At 37.3% G+C, this 20,952-nt stretch overlaps 2 protein-coding genes across 2 annotated transcripts in view; one reads left to right on the top strand and one right to left on the bottom strand.

Moving 5' to 3' along the window:
* Positions 1-16,662, top strand: part of EIF2AK4 (eukaryotic translation initiation factor 2 alpha kinase 4) — a 31,477-nt gene extending 14,815 nt beyond the window's left edge. Inside the window, 21 exon segments of the mRNA XM_019616116.2 lie at positions 251-352; positions 893-943; positions 1,978-2,214; positions 2,742-2,817; positions 4,042-4,163; positions 5,257-5,306; positions 5,397-5,565; positions 6,047-6,163; positions 6,852-6,917; positions 7,458-7,628; positions 8,171-8,305; positions 8,454-8,561; positions 9,229-9,357; positions 10,330-10,416; positions 10,894-11,006; positions 12,530-12,588; positions 13,144-13,241; positions 13,880-13,948; positions 14,512-14,556; positions 15,645-15,769; positions 16,217-16,662. Coding sequence (XP_019471661.1) covers positions 251-352; positions 893-943; positions 1,978-2,214; positions 2,742-2,817; positions 4,042-4,163; positions 5,257-5,306; positions 5,397-5,565; positions 6,047-6,163; positions 6,852-6,917; positions 7,458-7,628; positions 8,171-8,305; positions 8,454-8,561; positions 9,229-9,357; positions 10,330-10,416; positions 10,894-11,006; positions 12,530-12,588; positions 13,144-13,241; positions 13,880-13,948; positions 14,512-14,556; positions 15,645-15,769; positions 16,217-16,271 — 2,184 coding nt within the window. The 3' untranslated portion in view covers positions 16,272-16,662.
* A 316-nt stretch (positions 16,663-16,978) lies between these two features.
* The window catches only part of SRP14 (signal recognition particle 14), a 31,029-nt gene continuing 27,055 nt past the window's right edge, over positions 16,979-20,952 (bottom strand). Inside the window, exons 13-16 of the mRNA XM_031553764.1 lie at positions 20,748-20,950; positions 19,883-19,995; positions 18,722-18,754; positions 16,979-18,404 (exon numbers count right to left, since the gene is read on the bottom strand). Of these exons, the coding sequence (XP_031409624.1) occupies positions 18,315-18,404; positions 18,722-18,754; positions 19,883-19,995; positions 20,748-20,950 (439 nt within the window). The 3' untranslated portion in view covers positions 16,979-18,314. The remainder of the gene's footprint in view (positions 18,405-18,721; positions 18,755-19,882; positions 19,996-20,747; positions 20,951-20,952) is intronic.

The raw sequence follows: 20,952 nt of genomic DNA, 5'->3' as shown, positions 1-20,952 counted from the left end.
GGAGTGTTTTAAAAGTGAAATGGAGTCCTTTATGTCAAGGCAGTGCTGTGAGGATAAAAGTAATTGAAGTCTAACAAGTCTTAATGGATTATGTCCCTTAAAAAGTTAAACAGAAAAGCAAATAAAGGCAACCCACACCTTTTACATCTTGTACTATAACGCAAAGTTTAACCAAAGCATTTTTTCTGCTGTCATCTTCCATGGAAATCTAAAAGAAACAGTTGTGGATTTTATATTTTTTCTTCCCTAGAAAGTGGACCTGTTCAGTCTGGGTATAATATTCTTTGAAATGTCCTACCACCCCATGAGTACTGCATCGGAAAGGATCTTTGTTCTTGGTCAGCTAAGATTAGTAAGTATTCAGGTATAAAGGATCAATTCTGAGCATCAGATAGCTTAAGAGAAGCAAAGATGTTTCCATGGAGTGTGCTTTACAAACAAAAAGAAGAAAAAGTAGAAGGGAAGAATAATTGGAAGAATTGGGGCTCCTAGTGGCATTTTCTTAATGTACTTTGGATTTCTTAATGTTATTGCCATTAGTCAGTGTTCTGTCTCAATGAAATTAATTTTTCTATTGCAAGACACTAGAGGTGTAATCTTCAACAATAAACAGATCATGGCTTTAGTACAGCTGGGTTTATACCCAGTGAGTTCTCAAGAACCAGTTTACTTGTTGTTGATAAGTGACTGAGAGTATGGATTGTCCGTCACAAACATACGTGCATTTCAGTAACATTCTTCTTTCTGTTAGCTCCTCAAACTAAATTTATCATGGTTTTTTGTTTGTTTGTTTTTGTTTTTACTTCCCCTGTGGTCAGAAACAGTGCTCGGTCTCTGTAAGACAGCTTGCACAAACAGTGCTGTTCTAATTCAAATGTGGTTTGTTTTGTAGCCCAGTATTTTATTTCCTCAAGACTTCGATGAAGTCAAGCATGCAAAGCAGGTAATTTTGAAGACATCTTAACTACTAGATAACCCTATCAAGAAACACTTGTTACTATTTTTCCCCACTTAATTCTAAATTAATGATTCCTGCCAAACTGTTACTACCTGACATTAGGACAAAGAAAGAAAGAGATCTCAAAAGAATAATAAAGTTGTCATGGAAACATGCTTATTTACAGAATTCCCGAAGCGCAGTCATGAAGAAATGCAGAATTTGCCTACATACCTTTAAGACTCTGAGGGACAATTTTTACCTTTTAGACACAAAGTAATTGCAGTTTTGTTTTTTAACCCTTAAATGTTTGAAAGAGATCTGCGTCACAGAACGGGAAGAGATACAACATAAATTAATGCTCTAAGTTTGAATACTTCTGCCAAGAGTTATTTTGGAAACTTGATTCAACAGGTACTCAATGGATTCGAACAGTTTCTTTTTTTCTTTTTGTTTCATCTTATTTAGTTATTATGCCTCCATGGCAGAGGAAAGAAGTGATAAGGTGCAGTGTAATTTTTTCTGAATCATCTGAGAAAATTTTTTTCCTTGTGCAAATGGACTCTTTCTTTAACAGCATTAACTTTTTGTCTGTTTTGGTAGTGAAACAGCAGTCTGTCTCACTAATGCTATAAAAAGGTTTCTATCTTACACAGTATACTGAAATACACTCCTTAGTGTCTGTAACTCACAAACCTTTGTTATGCATGCGATTCTCTTTTCTCTTGATTTTGTTCATAGAGATGCCAGAGCTTGCATAGCATAGGACAATAAATGTCACAGTGTGGTTTTTTTTCTCCCCAGAGATGTAAATGGACTAACAAATTTCTAACAGTTTGTTCTAGTAGTTCTTTATTCAGGTAATACCACAACAAAAGATACTTGGAGTAAGTAAAGAATTACCCAACCTAAAGATTCAAACCCCGATTTCCTTTTTCTCCTATATAGTCTCAGTATCTTATTCCCGTGATGTAACTAAGAATGCTTATTTTAAGACTGATAGCATAAGAAAAACAATAAAATTTTGATTTAACTTGTAGAGATTGGTTATTACGTGGCTCTTGAACCATGACCCTGCAGCAAGACCAACAGCCGTGGAGCTCTTAAAAAGTGAACATCTTCCACCACCACAAATGGAAGAGTCTGAGCTTCATGAAGTGCTCCACCATACCTTAGCCAATGTGGATGGCAAGGCCTACCGCACTATGATGAGTCAGATATTTTCACAGCGTATATCTCCAGCTATAGACTACACCTATGACAGTGATACACTGAAGGTTTGTAGCTGTTAAGGGCTGTTGGGTTTTTGGTTTTTTCCTCTGTTGGATTTTTAAAAATCAACCACAAAAAAAAGTTGTTATGGTTGACTGCAAAGCACGCATGAGATAATTGCTTTCTCTCTTAAAATCAACCTTCACATGAGTTACTATTTAGAGCTGCACATTTGCACTATGGGACCCACATAACCTGCTTTGTATTTAACCTTACATTGATTCTTCAATGAAGAAATAAGCTTTATTCTTAACCTCTCTTAAACTGATAGTACTTAGCATCTGATTGCCAACATAAATTGTTGGCTTTGAGTGTTTTCTCCCATTCTCATGATGGTAACATAATCCTCTAAGTTCTTAAATCTTTGTAAAGTGCAAGGTGACAGTAAAATGATGCTTTGTATAGCTATTGTTCTTTTTTGTTGTGGAAGCAATATAGTGAAAGAAGATAGTACAATGTTTTTTACTTATATTAAGTGGAATGTTCCTTGCATAAAAATTATATATGTATTTTTTATTTGTGATGCTTTCAGGGCAGTTTTTCTGTTTGGGCAGCCAAGATCCAGCAGCACGTGTGCGAGATTATCAGTCGGATATTTAAAAGACACGGTGAGCATGTTTACAAAACTTGTTCATTTCCCTTTTTCATGACTGAGTGGATTTAAGGGAAAGGAACGATTTTGCTGCTATCATGAGTCACCAAGTTTGTTCAAAAGTAGTTGTGTATTACTCGAAATTCTAAATTTCTAGCTGTTAACTTGAAGTCTGAATGATTTAAATTTTCCATAGAAAGAACGGTTAAAATCTTAATTACATCTTTGAATGTATCTGGTTCTGATGAACCTGTAGGAGCTTTCAGATGCAGAATGCTATGTTAAATTTAGGTATAAATATATGGATAGGCCTATAGTGAAAGACCAAACATCCATGTGACATCGCACCCTCCCTCTGAATGTAGCCAGAAGGCAAATGGCCAAGGAAAGGAAGTAAGAACAGAGCAGCCGTACAATGGTGCTTTCATTGATACTCTCTTAGAAATGATGTGCCATTGGGAAACTTCCTGAGCCAGAGCTATGATCTTCAACAGTCTTCAATGGTTTTTCTCTCTATGACTTCATCTAGTCATTAGTATTTGCTTCAAATTAGCTTTTAAAAAGGAAGAAAACTTATATACATACTGTCCCATTTGAAATGTTTTACATGGTGCTATTGTATGGTTTGTTATATTTTCTATAAAAATGAGTAATCTTTAAAACAGAAACCGGAAGATTTCCTAGTATATCACAAACTGATTGAACACAATCAGGGTTTCGCAGTATAAAAGCAGAGAGACTGGGAAATATGAAGCCAAATAAAGATGAGTTACTTCTTTTCCCTCCATTAAAACTTATCAAACTTCTTAGGATTTATCAGCAGCTTGGAGATTAAAAGGGTGAAAAATTGTCAGATTCTAAGTCAGGGGAGCCGGATATATTTTCCTTTAGATTTTATCTGCCATCTGTAACAGTTAAAAACATTTCCTTATATTTGGAGCTTTTTAAGTTTTTTTTCCCCCAAGTATTTTTTTCTGTGATTAGTGATATTATCATTTATAGTAGTTTCAGTGAAAATTAGATTCAAATAGAACAATGGCTGCACTCTGAGCGTGGAAGACAGAACATCAAAGTCTGTTTGATAGGTTTCTTTAATAGATTTTCCATTTCCACTATTTAAGGACATTTAAAAGAATGTAATTTTAAAAGATATTGATCGCTGCAAAGTTGTTTATGAGTTTGCAAAAACAGATGTTACTTCTGAAATGGAAAATAATAGCATTTTGTTGGTTTTGTGCAGGAGCCATCAAGCTGCATACTCCATTGCTAATGCCTAGAAATAAAAAACTGTATGAACATAATGAAGCTTCCTATTTGATGGATCACAGTGGGATGCTGGTTATGCTTCCTTATGACCTCAGAGTAAGTAATATCTTTCTTGCTGGAAGTGCTGGGGTTGAAGAGTACTGTTTGTCCATACATTTAGCTCACTGAGTTTGGTTTAGGTGTACACTTTCCCTAACTGCTGAAGCAGTACATCTTTCAGCATCTGTTGTGGTTTTTTTAATACTGCCCTCCTGGTTTTGACAGCTGCAGCCCTGACAATTTAGGGAAGAGGTGCACTATTTCCTTTTCTCTTTTTTTAACCAAAGGTAAAGGTAATGCTACATTATAGATGTGGTAGATGTCACTGCTGCTTTTTTTTTCCTTGTGCGTACTTGAGACAAATAATTTTACCCATGATAAATGAAAATATTCTCATCCCTTTCTTATTTGTATGTCTTTCTAAAGAACATGCAACATTCTGTCCACTTTTATGTCCCTCTCGAACACACACAGTTGAGCATCATTCTCCTCTGAGAGGAACTGCTGCATGTGTAGCCGAAGTCTTACTATTCATGATTCAGCACTACTCAATTATAGGCAATATTAGTGTTGTTAATTGCTTTGCACTTAATTAAAACTTAATTGCTTTAAGTTTTATTTTTGTGTTTATTACTGACAGGTAAATAACCTGACCTTTTATCTCTTACATTAATTTAATATCAGTGTGACTCACCCTTCCTTTGCATTTAGAACATTCAGTTAAACAGTGTGATTTACAGTTAAGAACATGTGCAGCATCTACAGTATTTATCTCTCTTATGGATTTTTTTGTTTTGGAAAATGCGTTGATCAATGATTAATTAAACAATTTTTTGGGATCTTTCTCTAAACAACAAAATAGCCGATAGTACATTTTAATAGGCTTCAAGACAAGTTTATGATGTATTTCATCCTTCTCCAAGCAGTCATAGGAACATTTTTTGTTTTCCGTTGTTTTTTTTTTTTCGTGTGTGTGTGTGGTTGTTTAAGACCTGCCACAAAGATGATTTATGTTATTTGGCCACGGCAAATATTTATGGCACATTACTTGTGAGAGCAGAAATGCTGATGCATACCAGTAATTCACCTGCCGCTTAAGGACATCACTAGACTAGTTTTGTTAACAATTTTTATGTATTTTGTTTTCCAGATTCCTTTTGCAAGATTTGTAGCTAGAAACAATATATCAAACTTGAAAAGGTAAGGGACATGTGGATGTTGTGCAGAGATGCTGTGCTTGATGACAATGAATGCTGAAGATGCTGATTCGATCTTCAATGTTTCCCTCAGATACTGCATAGAGCGAGTTTTCAGACCTCGGAAGTTAGACCGCTGTCATCCCAAAGAACTTCTGGAATGTGCATTTGACATTATTACATCCACTGGAAATAGCTTTTTGCCTTTAGCAGAAACAATTTATGCAATTTCAGAAATCATTCAGGAGTTTTCAGTGCTACAGGTAGATTCTCTAATCATACCTTTTGATTTATGTATTTTTTTCCTCTTTTTCCATCTTAAAATGTTAATCTAATGTACAGAACTTTCTGCTTACAGGTTTTATCAATAGTCATGTGTAGAACACTGTTGTGTGTTTTTGTAGGTGAACATTAAATGATGCGAAAGTTTGTGTGTGCATCAGAAATACTAGTTGCATGCCTACAGTGCCACTGAAATAGATCTGCCTTCTGTTGGGCAAGTAATTACTGTAGAATGGAGCAATCACTGCCATTCTTTATTTATAAATGAAAGGTAAGGTGATGGAAGGAGAGGTCTGAACAGTTGGAGATGTTACTGAAGGTTTAAAAACTGTCTGTGAGTTTTCTTCTTGCATGTGTGTTTTGTTTAGTGTTTAAGTAAATAGGAATGCTAATAAAACGTTCCTCTTGTTTTCTTCCTTTTTTTAATTTTTTTATTTTTTAATTATTATTTTTTAAACTCAGGAAAGAAATTACAGTATCTACTTGAACCATACTTCCTTACTGAAAGCTATACTTTTGCACTGTGGGATACCAGAGGATAAACTCAATCAAGTTTACATCATTCTCTGTGATGCTGTGGTAAGATATGAATTATTAAACTAATCTTCGTAGACATAATTTAGGGTATCTTACTTAGAGGAGCTATCTCTAAAAATGAGTAACAGTTCCTTGTTACACTGCCAGCGTAACAAGGAACATCCTGTTAGATATAAGGGCTGCCTACCTTTGAGCAGTGAACTCAGATTAATATGTTCTCTGTTACTTCTCAATTTGGATGTTTTGAGATAATTTTTTAAATAAGTATTCATGTGTAGTTGAGAACTGGTAAAAATAAATGTATCTTAATATCATAGGGTTTTTTTCCACTTAATAAGCAAAGAAAATAGATGAAATTAAATTATTAAGGTAGTATTTAAATAAAAAAATAGTATATTTCATAATGCTTTATGATTCAGTTTCTAATTATTTTGTTATCATTTTAATTAACACACGGGAATTCTTGTATTATTTACGCAGAAGTGCTTTTCAACAGAAGTTTACTTTTTTATACTTCTTCCTCTTCCATAGATTAAGCCAAATATGGCCTCACTAAAACATAAGTAGAAAATGTGTTACTTATCAGCTTTGCTTTTTTGCGGTACGATTGAAGTTTGTAAATAGAGCCTGTAATTAAAAGCATTGGAACCTTGTGTTTTAATTCTTCTCAGCAGTAATGTTTGCTGTAATGTACTTGCTCTGAATATGTTTGCACTTGTTTCTCTTGCAGACTGAAAAGCTAACTAAAAGAGAAGTGGAAGCCAAATTCTGTAATCTCTCTCTCACGTCAAATAGCGTGAGTAATTTTAATTTGTTGTTAAATTCCCCATAACTTGCCATAAGCTACTTAAGTTTTATTTACTTTGAAATTTACTCAACCAGGATAAAAAGAATCAACTGTTAAATCCACTGTCCAAAACAGATTAATCTCTTTGAAAGTGGTTTGAGTTTGTTCTGCTCTCCATTGAAGTATGGCTACTTTCCATGTTTCTCTCTTCTCTTAAACATATTTTTGAGACTATGGAAATGAAAGGACAGATGGAATTCTGTACAATGACACGTAGTAAAACAAACTGAGAGAAATTTAAAAAAAAAAAAAGTAAGCAACCGTTGATGAGCGTCAATACAGAAAGTTGTGTTGACTTCTGGATGCCCCAATGAGAATTGTACGTGTCCATTCTTTTCCTCAACTCAGTAGGTAGACAAAGGCTGCTAGGTCAAACAAGCAAAAAAAGGCTGATATTTTAATCGTACAGACGAATATTTTCCATTTTTCTCAAAGTGGTCTGTTATGAGCACCTTCACTGGTGCTATCTTTATTTGGTTTTGTTTTTAGCTTTCTCGACTCTACAGGTTCATTGAGCAGAAGGGAGAAGCAAGTAATGTATTTCCATTTTTAAACACAATGATAAAACAAAAGCCAGGTGTGACTCAGCTGCTGAAGCATGGTATGAAGGATCTAGAGGAAATAATCGGTCTGCTAAAGCAACTTGGAATAAAACTTCAGGTTTGTAGAAACACTCTGCTAATAAATCAGTTGTTTGTAGGCTTCTTGGCCCTGCAATTTATCACAAAACAAACTAATGATATTTGAGAGTAGAAAAAGCACACTGAAAGATCTTTGATGGCAGGTAATAATATCGATAGTCATTTTGGGAGAGCTGTTTGAAGAACAAGATCTTTTTTGTTTGGAAGTCTCTGCCTCCATTTCTATCTAATTACAAAGGGATTTTCTTTCCAACCAAGATTGAAGCATAAAGAAATGTTGAGTTTTGAAATGAGCTATAAATATTTTTTAAATGTAGAAAGCTGATGGTTACTGATCATGTTCCACTTTCCTTAAGGCTTGCTGTTTAGTTTTCTTGTGATGCGTTAAGCTTAAAGTATTCTTTCCTTGTTTTTTAATTGTATCTTAATCTTTGGAGATAATCTTTCTATATGTCTTCTTATGTGAGAACAGTTTTGTCAGCACATACACCTAATAGGAAATGAATTACATTAACCAGTAATGGTAGAGGAATTGTTCACGTATGTATTTTTATTTTACAGATTTCCATAAATCTGGGACTAGTTTACAAAATACAGCAACACAACGGTATTATCTTCCAGTTCGTAGCATACATCAAAAGAAGGCAAAGAACTGTGCCTGAAATTCTTGCTGCAGGGGGCAGATACGATCACCTGGTGTGTGTACATCTCTTCTAATGAATTTATAGGAAAAGAGAACACAAAGAAGTGAAAAGTGAAAAATCTTTTTGACATTTTCCAAAGATATCTATTTGGTTCTTTAGTTTTGTCTTTTTTTTTTTTTTTTTTTCCTTTTGTCTTTCAGATCCCACAATTTAGAGGACCGCAGGCAGTAGGACCGGTGCCTTCAGCTGTTGGAGTCAGCATAGCTATAGATAAAATAACTGCTGCTGTTTCCAGTATGGAGGATACTGTAAGTTTGGTGCCGGGGAGATGGGAATGTTCGTTTGCTTACTTCTGACAGTAACTTACCTGTAACCACAGATGGACAAAAAATAACAGATTAAGATGTGATCCAAAAAAACATTCTGAAACAGCACACATCAAGTTGACTTGTTTTGTTCTGTGTCTACACATAGCATTATTTAATAAAGCAAGGGAACAGGGAATCTTCAGTTTTATAACTTTTTAATGTAATGGGACTTTCCTCTGCTTAAGTGCTGTTTCAGATGAAAGAATACAACTGTGGATATTCAGCTTATTCTTATTTTGCTCTTCCAGGAAGGAACTGTAAGAAAATGGACTTTGTATGTCACACTATTTCATTTGGTTGTGGAACATGTTATTTCATTAACTTATTTGTAAGAATAAATTAACATTGCTAAGTTCATTGGGAAAGGAAGAACTGAATAGGGTAGGAGGCTTTGCAGGCTGAGGCTTTGCAGTTGCTTTTTGTCAAAGAGTAAACTTCAGCATCCTCCAAATGTGCTTTGGTGGCTCTAGAAAGAGGTGATCTAACACCTTTTGCAGGTTGTTAGGCTTTGAAAAATGTATCCTCCTTAGTTACTTTTAACTGCATTAATAAAGTGGAAAAGGTCTGGTGGCTAATATTGTCCCCCTTGTTCTTACTTTTCCTCCAGATTTCTGTCAGCTCATGTGACCTGCTGGTTGTAAGTGTTGGTCAGATGTCAATGGGGAGAGCTATCAATATTGTTCAGAAACTCTGGACTGCAGGAATTCCAGCTGAAATAATGTACGACTGGTCCCAGGTAGAATTTCTATCTACATGTATTAATTACGTTGCTGTTCTCTAAGATTAGAACAGGCCGAGATCATACTTTTTCAATTTTTTTTGAATTAGTTGTAATTGAATCACAAATTCAGAAAACTGAGAATGCAGGTTGCTGTTTGGGTAGATTCTCACTGTCCCTGCAGTGCTCTTCAGCTTCCAGACCTTTCAAAAATCTGTAGGAGAGCTCCTCACAGCACGGTGGAATTAAGTGACCTTCCCTGATTATAAACTGAGTGCAGAGTCCAAGGTGTATTGGAATAAGGAGAAAAGTCACAGAATAAATTAAATGAGAGCTAACTGGCCTCATTTAAGCACATTTTGTACCAGTGAAGGAGGTCACCTGAAGGTGCCATCCTAACAGAATGGATCTCCAAATAGACCTTGGTTGGTTCCAGGTATCTTCTAGATCTGTTGAAATGCATGAAAGGCATTTATAGATTACCGTGAAGGCAGCTGTACGTTGCAGACTGTCCTTGCATCTTCACTTACGCTGAAAGGAGACTGGACCGCATTTCACTTATCTTCTATTACTAATGATTCCTTTTGGAAGACAGATGGCAAAGAGGAAACAGTCATTTACCCCAAAGCTGCCTTGCTAAAAGGGCTGGAGAGCTGGGAGGTGGTGTGCTGGTGAGCATGCCTTGCCCGTAAAGTGGATCCAGCCAACCGTTCTGTGAAGGAACTGGGACTGCAGGGCTTAGGCAGACTGCCTAGAGTATAGACTTAAATTTTGATTCTTGAAGAATGTTAGGTGAATGTATCCACGCAAAATTAAGTTTCATCTCCTGGACTTGTTCTGAGCGAGGAAAGCCTTACTAACTCTTCATATTGAATGTAACTGCTGCATATAAAGTTATTATAACTCAAGATGGGAAACTGATTATTTAAGTGATCATTTTATAATTTGTTAAATTTCCATCCCATTCCTCTTTCCCTTTTTCTATTTCAGTCCCAGGAAGAACTGCAGGAGTATTGCAGATGTTCTGGGATTACATATGTAGCTCTTGTATCAGACAAAGAAGGAAGTCATGTAAAGGTAAGCTTGGTATCAGAGAACATTCAGCAGTGTTTCAGGTTGATAAATCTGTTCTATATTTTTTATTTCTTAGGATCATGAACATTACATTTTTCTATAAAGTATTTCAGTAGATGGAATTCAAGTAAACGTAGGTTTGGCTGCTAAGTACTAGAATGTTAAAAAAAAAGACCCCAAATCTAATAAGCTCTTATTAATGTGGTATCTGCACCTCTGAACCATTTTGTTCAATGTTATCTATCACATGAGATAAAAGTAGATGAGATAGTTTAAGCTTTGGGAATGTGGAATAAATTAGTTGGTTGAAAATATATGGAAATCAAAGACTTAATGAACAGTCATTGATAGCTAATGATGACAGCTTCTTCCATATGACTGCTTCACCTTTAAAAGGTGAATAACCCAGTTTGGTCTAGAGACATTTATTCACATGCTGTTTTAAGAAACAATGTTAAGAATCACTGAAATACATCATAGGTGAAATCCTTTGAGAAAGACAGACAGACGGAGAAAAGGATTTTTGAATCTGACTTAGTAGATCACCTGGTCCAGAAACTGAAAACTAAAATCTGTGATGAAAGAGGTAGTAGGTAAGTAAAAAAAAATCTTTGCAAAGTAAAGACATAAATATGGTTTTCTTAATGAAATAATTATATACTCAGTTAAACCTTGATAGTACTCAATAAAGAATATGAACTTTACTGATTTCTTTTTGAGGGAAAAGAAAGCAAAAGGCTTAGCTACAGAATTTTATTAAGAGACTGATTTCCCTATAAGCTGTTATACTGAAACATGGTTAGTGCTTCACAAATTAGAAGACTATGTATGTATCCATCCAACTCAAATGCAACTAAAACGCCAGTATCATTTGTATGGCAGGACTGCCGCCAAATTCCCATTACTGACTAGAAGTGATTTACATTCATGCACTGCAATCAAAGAATTTAAGCAGCAGGTCCCTCTCATCTTGAGGCAGCGCTAATAGGGTAAAAATGAATGTGTGACTCCAGCACAACTGTACACCTTGACTGGCACAAGTGAAAATAACACCTGGCAAAAGACTCAGGGTATGCAGCAGGACTGTGTGTCTTTGCTGAAATTACTGTTTGTTGTGGCAAACAGAAATCATAGGAAAGGCAACAGTTACACTGCTGTGCATAAGCAGTAGAGCTGTTACACACAGACCTTATAAAATATATGCTTAAACACTCATTTATTCATCTGTATTACATATGTGTACATATGTATGTAAATATGTTAGTGATAGCAGGAACAGAGTGTCTGAATTCTAGTTTATATGAATAAGCCAACAGATTGGGTATCCATAATATTTCTGAATTAACAGTAAAGAAAATCTTTAAGCTATGAAACGCGTAACTCAGAAATATTGTGCACAGGTGGATGACATCTGCTACCCACCTCCTCATTCTTCCTTTATCTGGCCTCTGCCAGTTGTGGCATTTTGCAGCTAACCTAATTCTCATGTGTTCTGTGGCAGATCTGTAGGATCTATATATTCTTTCATGCTGTGAAAGAAAAGCATACTTTCTAAAGACTACCTTTAAATCCTGGGAGCAGAATACAGAGAAAAAATCATATTTGGTAATAATAAAAATGCAACAATTACGATCATAATAATACTGTCAAAACAAATGGATCCAAATAATCAAAAGCTTATTTTGATTTGTAAGATCTCAAGTATAAATACTGCTTTGGTATTCTGGTATCACCAGCATCAGCTCTCAAAAATCTGTGAGTTGATTAAGTTAATGATTTAGAAACAAAATTTTCTTAATATATTCTAGCATTAGGATCTAAATCACTCTTGAATCATGGGCAGCATAGCTGTTTGTAGCTAAAGTTAACACAAAGGTTGCTGTGCTGTTGACAAGCAGCAGTCCGATACAATAGCGGTACAGTTGCTTGTCATTTTCTGGGCTTGATGCATCAAATTTGCTAATGTAATCTTGTATGAGTTCCTGTCTGTTCCAGAACAGAACATAAATGTGTGTTGGAATGAAATAAGTGTGTATGTACCATAGCCTGAAACCATGTGTTATCAGAGCATGCCTTCATTATTGTTGTTTCCTTAACTGTCCTTGTTAACTTTCAGAGAAACTTCAGACAACCTCTCAGTACCAAACCAAAAGGGATCATTTGCTAATAGTTCAGGTATTTATTCTCCAGTTAATAAGTCACTGAAAATAATTTCTCTTTCTGTTGAGTTTTGTTAGAAAATCTTGCTGGATCATACATTCTAAAAGTATTGCCAAGGTCAGCACAGGGACATGTTTTCTAGCAGTGCATCTGCTAGAAACTCTTCCCCCTACACATTTCAAAGTGAATTAAAACAAACTGTCTCCTGGGTCTGTGCATTAAATGGTTTCTTCAATCTTACTGTAGCTTTCCTTTTTTGATACTACGTATACTAAGTTCTTTTATAAATTCTGTAAGCCATTTGGAACTTTTTAGTACTTTCAGGGATCTCTGACATAAAATATCAAATTTTTATTCATGCCAGCCAGCCTTTCACAGTCATAGGCATGCATTTTGAGAACTTATATGCATATTTCACCTCCAATGGACCTGACTAACTGTACTTTCCAGCAGCTTTTTGAGTCCCACACTACATGTTAAGCTTATTAATATTTGTGAATTTTCTGTTTCTTGCTGCTTTTTTTTCTATTAGGAGAGAATATAATGTAAAACTCTACATTTGCATTTTAGGTGCGTTTGAGTCGCATGGAACTCTTGTAGTGCCTAATGTCAGCGTTATAGCTCCTGAGAAGTTATCTGCCAGTGCCAGACGTCGCCAAGAAATTCAGGTACACCCACACCCAATAAGTATTAAGAATTAAGCCCCTGAAATACAGTATTATTGTAATGTAAAAAGATTGCACGATGTGATGATGCAGAGACAATTTCCGTTTGCTTATTTAGGGTTAGTGGCTTCAAGATATTGAAGTACAGAAGACAATATTAATGTAAGGCTGCAACTACTTCTATAAAATGCTACCTTTGCAAAATTATCGTAGCTTGCTTGCTATATAGCTATATACATATATATACTTGATGTATGTAAGTATTAAGAAGAATGAGCCCTACTTTGCTGTGCCCTCCAGTCAAAGGTTCTCACCTAATGGCCAGGAAGGCAGCTTGTAACTGCATATACCAGGCTTCACAACCTAATGTGCAGCCCAGTCTGCTTTGCAATACTGCTACTACCAAACCTTTATCATTACAGCAAGATTGTTCAGACCCAGTCTCTTCCTGTCTACTTACCAAGGTTTGTTGTGGATGTTACTGAAAATTATATTGATGGTGAATTTTAGTTTAAATGTGTAGTTCTGCGTCTTGTGCTAGAAGCAGCCTCTTCTGTTCTCATAATCTATGAAACAGAACAATTGTTCCCAACGTGGGTCACAAAAGCAGTGTGTTACTTTTGACCATCTTTTGTTGGCAGGTTCAAACAAGACTGCAGACATTCATTTCTAACTTGCAACAGAAAACAAGTGAAATTGAGATTTTGGCAGTAAGTATTTTGGCAAAAGCTTGAATTAATTTCAGATCTGTAATTGAATTGGATGATGCAGTCTGGAAGAAATTGCTACTACCAGCCTCACATTAGAGACAGCAAATTAAACCAAAGAAACTCTTGGCCATATTGTGCATCTTTAATGCTTGAGAAGTGTCTCAGACTGTATGTACTGTCCAATTGTACACACCAAAATGGAACAAGTACTTAGTTGTAAAGTCTTAAGCTGTACTTATCCTGTTGTGGTAATTTAATAACTTGTTCCTGCCAGATTTGTTCTTACAGTTAAACCGATCCAGCTGTTGTATATGGCTTTCAGGCTTTGGTGTATGCTTTTCAAGAAATGTACTTCCTATTTGCCTGCGCCTATTTGGAACATTCCATAATGGAATCTCTCGTTAACAGTTTAGTTTAAATGCTTAAAGCCTTTGTATATTCCTAGCACTGTCAGCATGAGTGCTCCTTTGGAACTGAAGGTGACTCCCCTTACTGCAGTTAATCTCCAGTTGGCAAACTGATGATAGAAATGTTAAATATTTGATTTCTTGATATTTCTGCAGGTAGATCTGCCAAAAGAAACTCTGATACACTTCTTATTATTAGAGGTAAGCAATTAAGTATTGTAGTTGAAACTCTAATGGAAGTACAGGTTATAAATTTTGTTCTTAACAAAACTGAACGTACGGTTTGCCTGTTGTAATTTTTCTCCTTTGAGGAGTTTGAATTAGGCTTTAAAACCTGAAAGCAATTTTCTGCCCAGAGAGCTTAACTGAGGCTAGAAAACCCTTTTTGGGAAATGCCCAAGTAACACAAGACACCATTAGGAGATCCTAATCCAAAGCTATGGATTTTTCCCAGTAGTTATCTGAAATTCAAACTTACTGTGCATTTTTCCAAAACAAGTAAGTTTTAACTTGCAGTCTCAGCAAATGTTTCTTTCTTGAAGCTGTTAATGAAGGAGGACCCTAAACACAGAGGCATTTGATATGAGTACACAGCTGAAGCTTCTTTTCTTAGTGAAGCCAAGAAAGACAGAAGATGTATAAGTATTATAGGCCCCTTTAACAATTCAGAAGCTACTTGATTAGGAAAAAAAAATGCTGTAGACAAAGCAGTGGCTTTGAAGTCAGAAGTTCTTAATACAGTTGGAGACTCCTCCATTCTCCCCAAAAATACAGATGACATCCTTCCTGTAAATGGATGTAGATCTCATACTCCTTTTAACACCTTCCGTAATGCTGCTCTGAAGCAGTGCTCACGTGGTCATCAGACTTCAGTGAAACATAAGAACATTTCAAAATACCTATTACACCCAGTGTTCCAAAACATGGAGACAGTTTATCATCTCTCGCTTCAAAAAAGGGAACAGGCACATGATCAGCTTGTATCATTCAATTCTTACTGCCCTTATGCTAAAATTCTCATATTCCATCCAGCACTGCTAAAAGGACAGAGCCTCTTTGTTTGCTGAACTGTTTTAAGAAAGCGATCTCTGAAAAGCCTCGTTCTTAACACCTTTTCTTAAATAATGAAGGCAAGTTGCGTGTGTTTGCATGAATTACATTTATATCCTTTTAATATCCTGTTTGATTAAGGGGAATTGACATTACACTGTTCAGAATACTGAATCCTTCCAAGAGAAGTACTTCCTTCACTAGAGAATACTACAGTTTCTTGTCATTTTCTTCCTTAGTTTGATGGAGCCAGACATGCCTTTGATGCTACTGTGAGACAACTGATGTCACGATGGCCAAAACAGAGATGTTCATACTTGCAAGCAATTTGTGATGAAATTTACAGTATCAAAATGGAGAAGAGGTAAATCTAGGTTCTTAAAGGTACATGAAATATCCCATCGATTTCTGCATTTCAGCTTCATCTAATAAACTGCTCTTCATTTGTTCTCCTCTTCCCTCTCCCCAAGTACAAAAAAGAAATATTCAGGAAGTATGTCTGTTTCTTTAAGTGCTATTTTTGGCTAACATGAAACAAAATCGGGGGTTAACATCATCTAATCCTCACTTCAGGTAATCTAAATTCTACACTTCATAAACCTTTTCTAAGAAATTCTAAACTGCTCTCATTTATTTTGTTGCTTTCTTCAAACAACTGAATAGTAAATACAAATATGTTCAAGTATGTTTCCACTACTGTATTGTGACCCTCTTTCCTTGTGGGTGGGACTTTTGAGTTCCTCCTGTTTTGAAAGAATACAATTGGAATCTGACACAAATTTTAAAAAAATTATTTTTGTTTCCTTTGCAGGGTTCCTGTGCTCATCCTGTACAGTTACCGAGATGAATGCAAGGTTTTGTTTTAGTGCTTAAAGCATCTTTTATGGGATGCTCTTACTAACAGGCAATAGTGTTTTCCACAAAGGAATTTCATTTGTAATATAAACTGTAAATTTATTCCAAGAAATGGAAATAAATGTTTTATAGGTATTTAAGAAGCAGTCTGACTACAGCCAGAGATACGTATTACTGTGTAATTCTTGCTCCCTTACAATGGAAATTAGCAGCTGTGTAAGTGTAAAATGACTTACTTAAATTCAGCTTAGAATGCCATTTATGTCCTTATGCATCAGTACTGAAATGAGAATCTCAGTTCAAGGATTAGAGAATATGTATTATCTTCCACTGTAAATGACTTTTGAAGAAGAACTTTTCGGTAATAAAAGGTTTGGCTACTGAGCCTTTTTGAAATATGTATTCGAAAGTTTTGTCTTTTTTTAATTCATCTTAAATCTTTCTATAAAACATAGTAGCTGAATCTGTAAAACATATCAAGCTGAACTGTGCAAGCCTGGCTGCCTACATCCATCCTGCCCCCACACTTTCCCATTCAAAACCAACAGCTGCTCCCTGGGAGACAAAAATTGAATCCTATGCAGAAAAAGTTATTTTAAGCCTGAAGGGCCTGAAAGTAAGACTTCAGAGAAACCTGACATGCTCAGAAGTATAACAGAAGTTTTGAACTAGCAAACTTAAGTTTAGAATCCACATGAAGAAAGCCTTTGAAGACATAATGATTAAAGGAATTTTAATTTCCATTTTGAAGCTACAGCTTCTCAGTCAATGCTTTTTAGAATTACTAGTGTATGTATTTAAAACTAAACTGCAATACCAACACATCAAAAAAATAAGCTAAATAAATGTAAAGATGAATAACAGCCTTAGTTGCTGAATATAATGCATTATGTGTCACATCAATCCAATATACCAGAATATGCAAAAAAAGCAATCTATGCCTGGACATACACTGGTGTTTAAGTAACTTGTTCCTGCTTCTTTCTCTTAAAACAAACGCTTGTCCTCAGCGCTGCAGGATCAGTGCATTAAGGAATACCTATCTACTTCTGCCTTTTTCTTCTAGTGACAAGGAGGGTGAAATCGGGACATGTGAAGAGGTAACGTCAATGACAAACCAGCCCAAAAACCTCTGAGAATTATGAGGTTGCAATAGCAACGTACAGAAAGTAACTCTAGCGGTACTTGTCCTAAAGTCACAGATAACGGGACCATTCCTAGCCATTCACCAGACAAGTCACATCAGCCGTTACAACTAAATCCATTTCTCATTGTGTTTAATAGGAACAAGTAAGTATTCATCTTTTACATCTGCTCATATGAAGGAGTTACTTTACGATGTGAAAATGGGGAAATCCAGATCCCTGAATATGTTGAAGGATGAAGCCTTAAAAAACAAACACTCAGGTGACACAAGCATTCTTAAGCGATGTCTGAAGGAACCATGATGCAGCATCCTGCCCTCCCCGCCCCAAGCCAGGCTCAGCACAGCTGGGTCAGCATGGAGAAAAGGCACAGCTGCTAAGCTCTGTGCGAGCTCAAACACGTTCTGGCTGCCTTACAGACATCTGTACTGCATCATGTAAACAAGTCCCTCAAAATAAGACAAACAGGAAAGCTGCTGTTCCTGGTAATAGGTTGGCACCCGCTTTCCCTGGTATTACTGCGGCTTATCTATAAAACTGGGCATCTGTCACCAAGACTCCTGTTCCAGTCTCACTTTGCTCATGGTGCTGTGCATTACTCTTCACCCCTGTTATTCCCCAGATGGGTTTTGCACTGCCCACTTGTATAATACAAAACATACAGCAGTATAAGTACAAAACTAGTTGGCAGACGAGTGTAAAGCTATTTTGGTAAAATCTTGTAAATACTCCTGCCATACAACAATCCACAGAAAGCACCTTCTGCCTTTCAATTTAAACAAAAGTACTGATCACATCCCAGTATCCTGCTGGAAAAGAAAAGCCAAAGACAAGTGGTAACTCAAAAAGAAATGGACTTTGCTTTGAGCAAGGATCAAGTCTATTACAGTGATGGTAGGACACTGGCCATCACTGCGTTGCTTTACTCTTCTTGTTTTTGCTTTTCTTGTCCTTTTTCTTCAAGCCATCCATGTTAGCTCTCAGCAAATTAGAATACGCCTGAAACAACAATTAGAACCATTAAAAGAACAGACACTTCAAGTATATACTAGTTTACATACTGTTCATGGATGTGTTTCTTCATTTTCTCAGTTACAGACAGCCTTCCTCTACTACTCTGGGAAACTTGTTTCTAAACCAATGTAGAAAATTAGATAAAACAACTAGATTGTTTTACATGGATGGATGTGTGCAGTCTGAGATTAATCTGTATGTCAGTTCAGTGGTGAACCAACCTGGCCCCAGCTCTCCATTGCTCCTTCTGGCTACTCCCCAATACCTACAGAAAAGGAAAATAGAAGGCTTACAAAACTTACCATCTGGAATTTATTTACTTCCTTTGAGCTCACCTACAAAAGTAATACCAGAGGTTAACCAAGAGAACACTGGCTTCTATTACAAACTATCAGTACATATTCCCCATCAGTAGCTATCTCTCACAACATCACATATAAACAGTAGGCTGTACTGACATGCCATAATACTTCACTGACTTAGAAAACTGACAACACTCCGAATTAGATTAAAGCAATCCTCTGAAGGCTGTCCTTCCCAAATCCACGCGTTTTCACATAGGAAAGAGGTGAAGAAACATTCTAGTAAAGAATATTTGCTTTCCCAATGAGGCCACACCTTAATTGTAGGTGGAAACACGAATCCTCGAATGAAATGCTATAGCCCAGATTCCCTCAACTACTTCTAAAAGTAATGCTTTCCCTTAAATTACATCACAGAGGACATTTAAAGTCAGGTAAAGCCTTTCCCAATCTCTTATTCAAAATAAACACATCAGGTCCCCAACTTCAAAAGTTAACACTTCCTGAAATACAAGAAGTTCTGTAAATGGGGGAGGGGGTAATTTAAACAAACAAAGAAACCTAGGCAACCTAAGTGAGATTGAGGCTTCAAAGCGTCTGCCTCTTACCACATATTCTTGACAAGAAACAAGAATCCTTTTTCTACTATTTCAGTCAGAGAACATTCCCCTGTTTCCTGGCTGCTCCAGTAGTGCCAGGCCTTTGTTAATTCCATCAAGCTCTATAAGAAGCTGCCTCCATCACCTGAGGCTGACTGTAGAACCTTTCTCCCTGGAGCCATGACGTTTTCCTCACCCTGCAGGTTCCATCAGGCTTTCTGCCCACACCATCCTTATCTCTCTAGAAGCAGTTTTCCCTCCCCCTCCCTCAGCACCCAAGGTTGTGGAAAACACGCACAGTCCTTTCCTGCTTGCTCAGCAATACCATTTTGAAGCAAAATCTGGTAAAGAAAGTACAACTAAACAATTGTCTTATCTGTAAGACTAAACGTAAGTGTAACATTTTGGCATCCCAATGTCAGCTGTGCCTTCAACTAATTCCATGTAGGCAAAGGGGGCAGTTCTCGTGCAATCCACATAAGGCAGCTTCACTTAAATACGGGAGTGTTGCATAAAAGCCAAGTAGGGCAGCTCATCGTTCTAACACAGAGCTGTCACTCACCACTGTGCTGATTTTCTTCTTTCCATCAGTAGCTCTTAGAAGACACTTATTGTCTGCTGGCTCAAAACTTTCTACGTGGCCTTTGCGTGGAACTGGTTTTGTTCGACCATCATCTGTATTGGAAAATAGAGAATGTTTATTCATATTTCACTAAAATCATGCGATGCCTCCCGACCTGAGATGCTAAAAATTGCTCACGAGATCAGTAAAACACCTTGGAATTTAGAGCAGCCTCAAATGAATGAAAATTTTTCAGACCCCTCCCTCTGCAATTGCAGAAGGCTCCATCACATAAACTAGTTCTGCCTGAAAAGACAGCCAAGAAAAATACACAAACTCTCCCTCAGACACGCTGTATGGACTGCTTATTTCAGCAGCGCCACGCTTCAAATGCGATTCAGACTACGGCCCTGAGTACGTATTGCAGAAGCACAGCACGGCCCAGACGGGGGGGAATCTCAGATCACAGCCTGCCCACCACTTCTCGTGGGAGCAGGGCCCCGTCGAGCTGCCACCACCTCGTCCTGCCAAACCTGCAGGTCTCTAGTGCTGGAGGACCCGCCGCAGCCCTGAGGAGGTCACTCCAACCACCCACTCTCCTCTCACATTCAATTGGAACCCACCAATAACTATAGAGAAACCTAAGAAAGGTTAAGAATGTTTTAATTCTTCGTTTTCAGAAGCCTAAGAGCTTCCAACTAGCGTCTTACAACCAGAAAGCCCCCACGTGGCCCACAGCTCGAAACACAGCCGCAGGGTATCGCCGTGCCGCTCTCGCCAAACGGACAGCCCCATCTCCTAACGCACACACCAGCACCGATTTAAACCGGCACCTCTTCACGCCGCCGCCACACCGAACACTTACATTTCTTCAGCGTTATGAAAACGCTCCCCGAAGTCCTGCACTTCTGGAAGAGTCTCGTCAGCTCCGTGAGGAACTGCAACACAAGCACACACCACACCGCCTGGCTGCGGATCCCGCCGCCGGCCCGCTCGCCTGGCGCCGCACGCGCAGCCCCGACGAGGCGGGGGCCGGGCCTGGCGCATCCCGGAGTCCCGCCCGGCCTCCT

The sequence above is a fragment of the Meleagris gallopavo genome, chromosome 5 (genome assembly GCF_000146605.3).
Source record: "Meleagris gallopavo isolate NT-WF06-2002-E0010 breed Aviagen turkey brand Nicholas breeding stock chromosome 5, Turkey_5.1, whole genome shotgun sequence".
NCBI classification, from domain to species: domain Eukaryota; kingdom Metazoa; phylum Chordata; class Aves; order Galliformes; family Phasianidae; genus Meleagris; species Meleagris gallopavo.
Note: the sequence above shows the minus strand (reverse complement) of the source record. Positions and strands in the feature narration are given on the sequence as shown.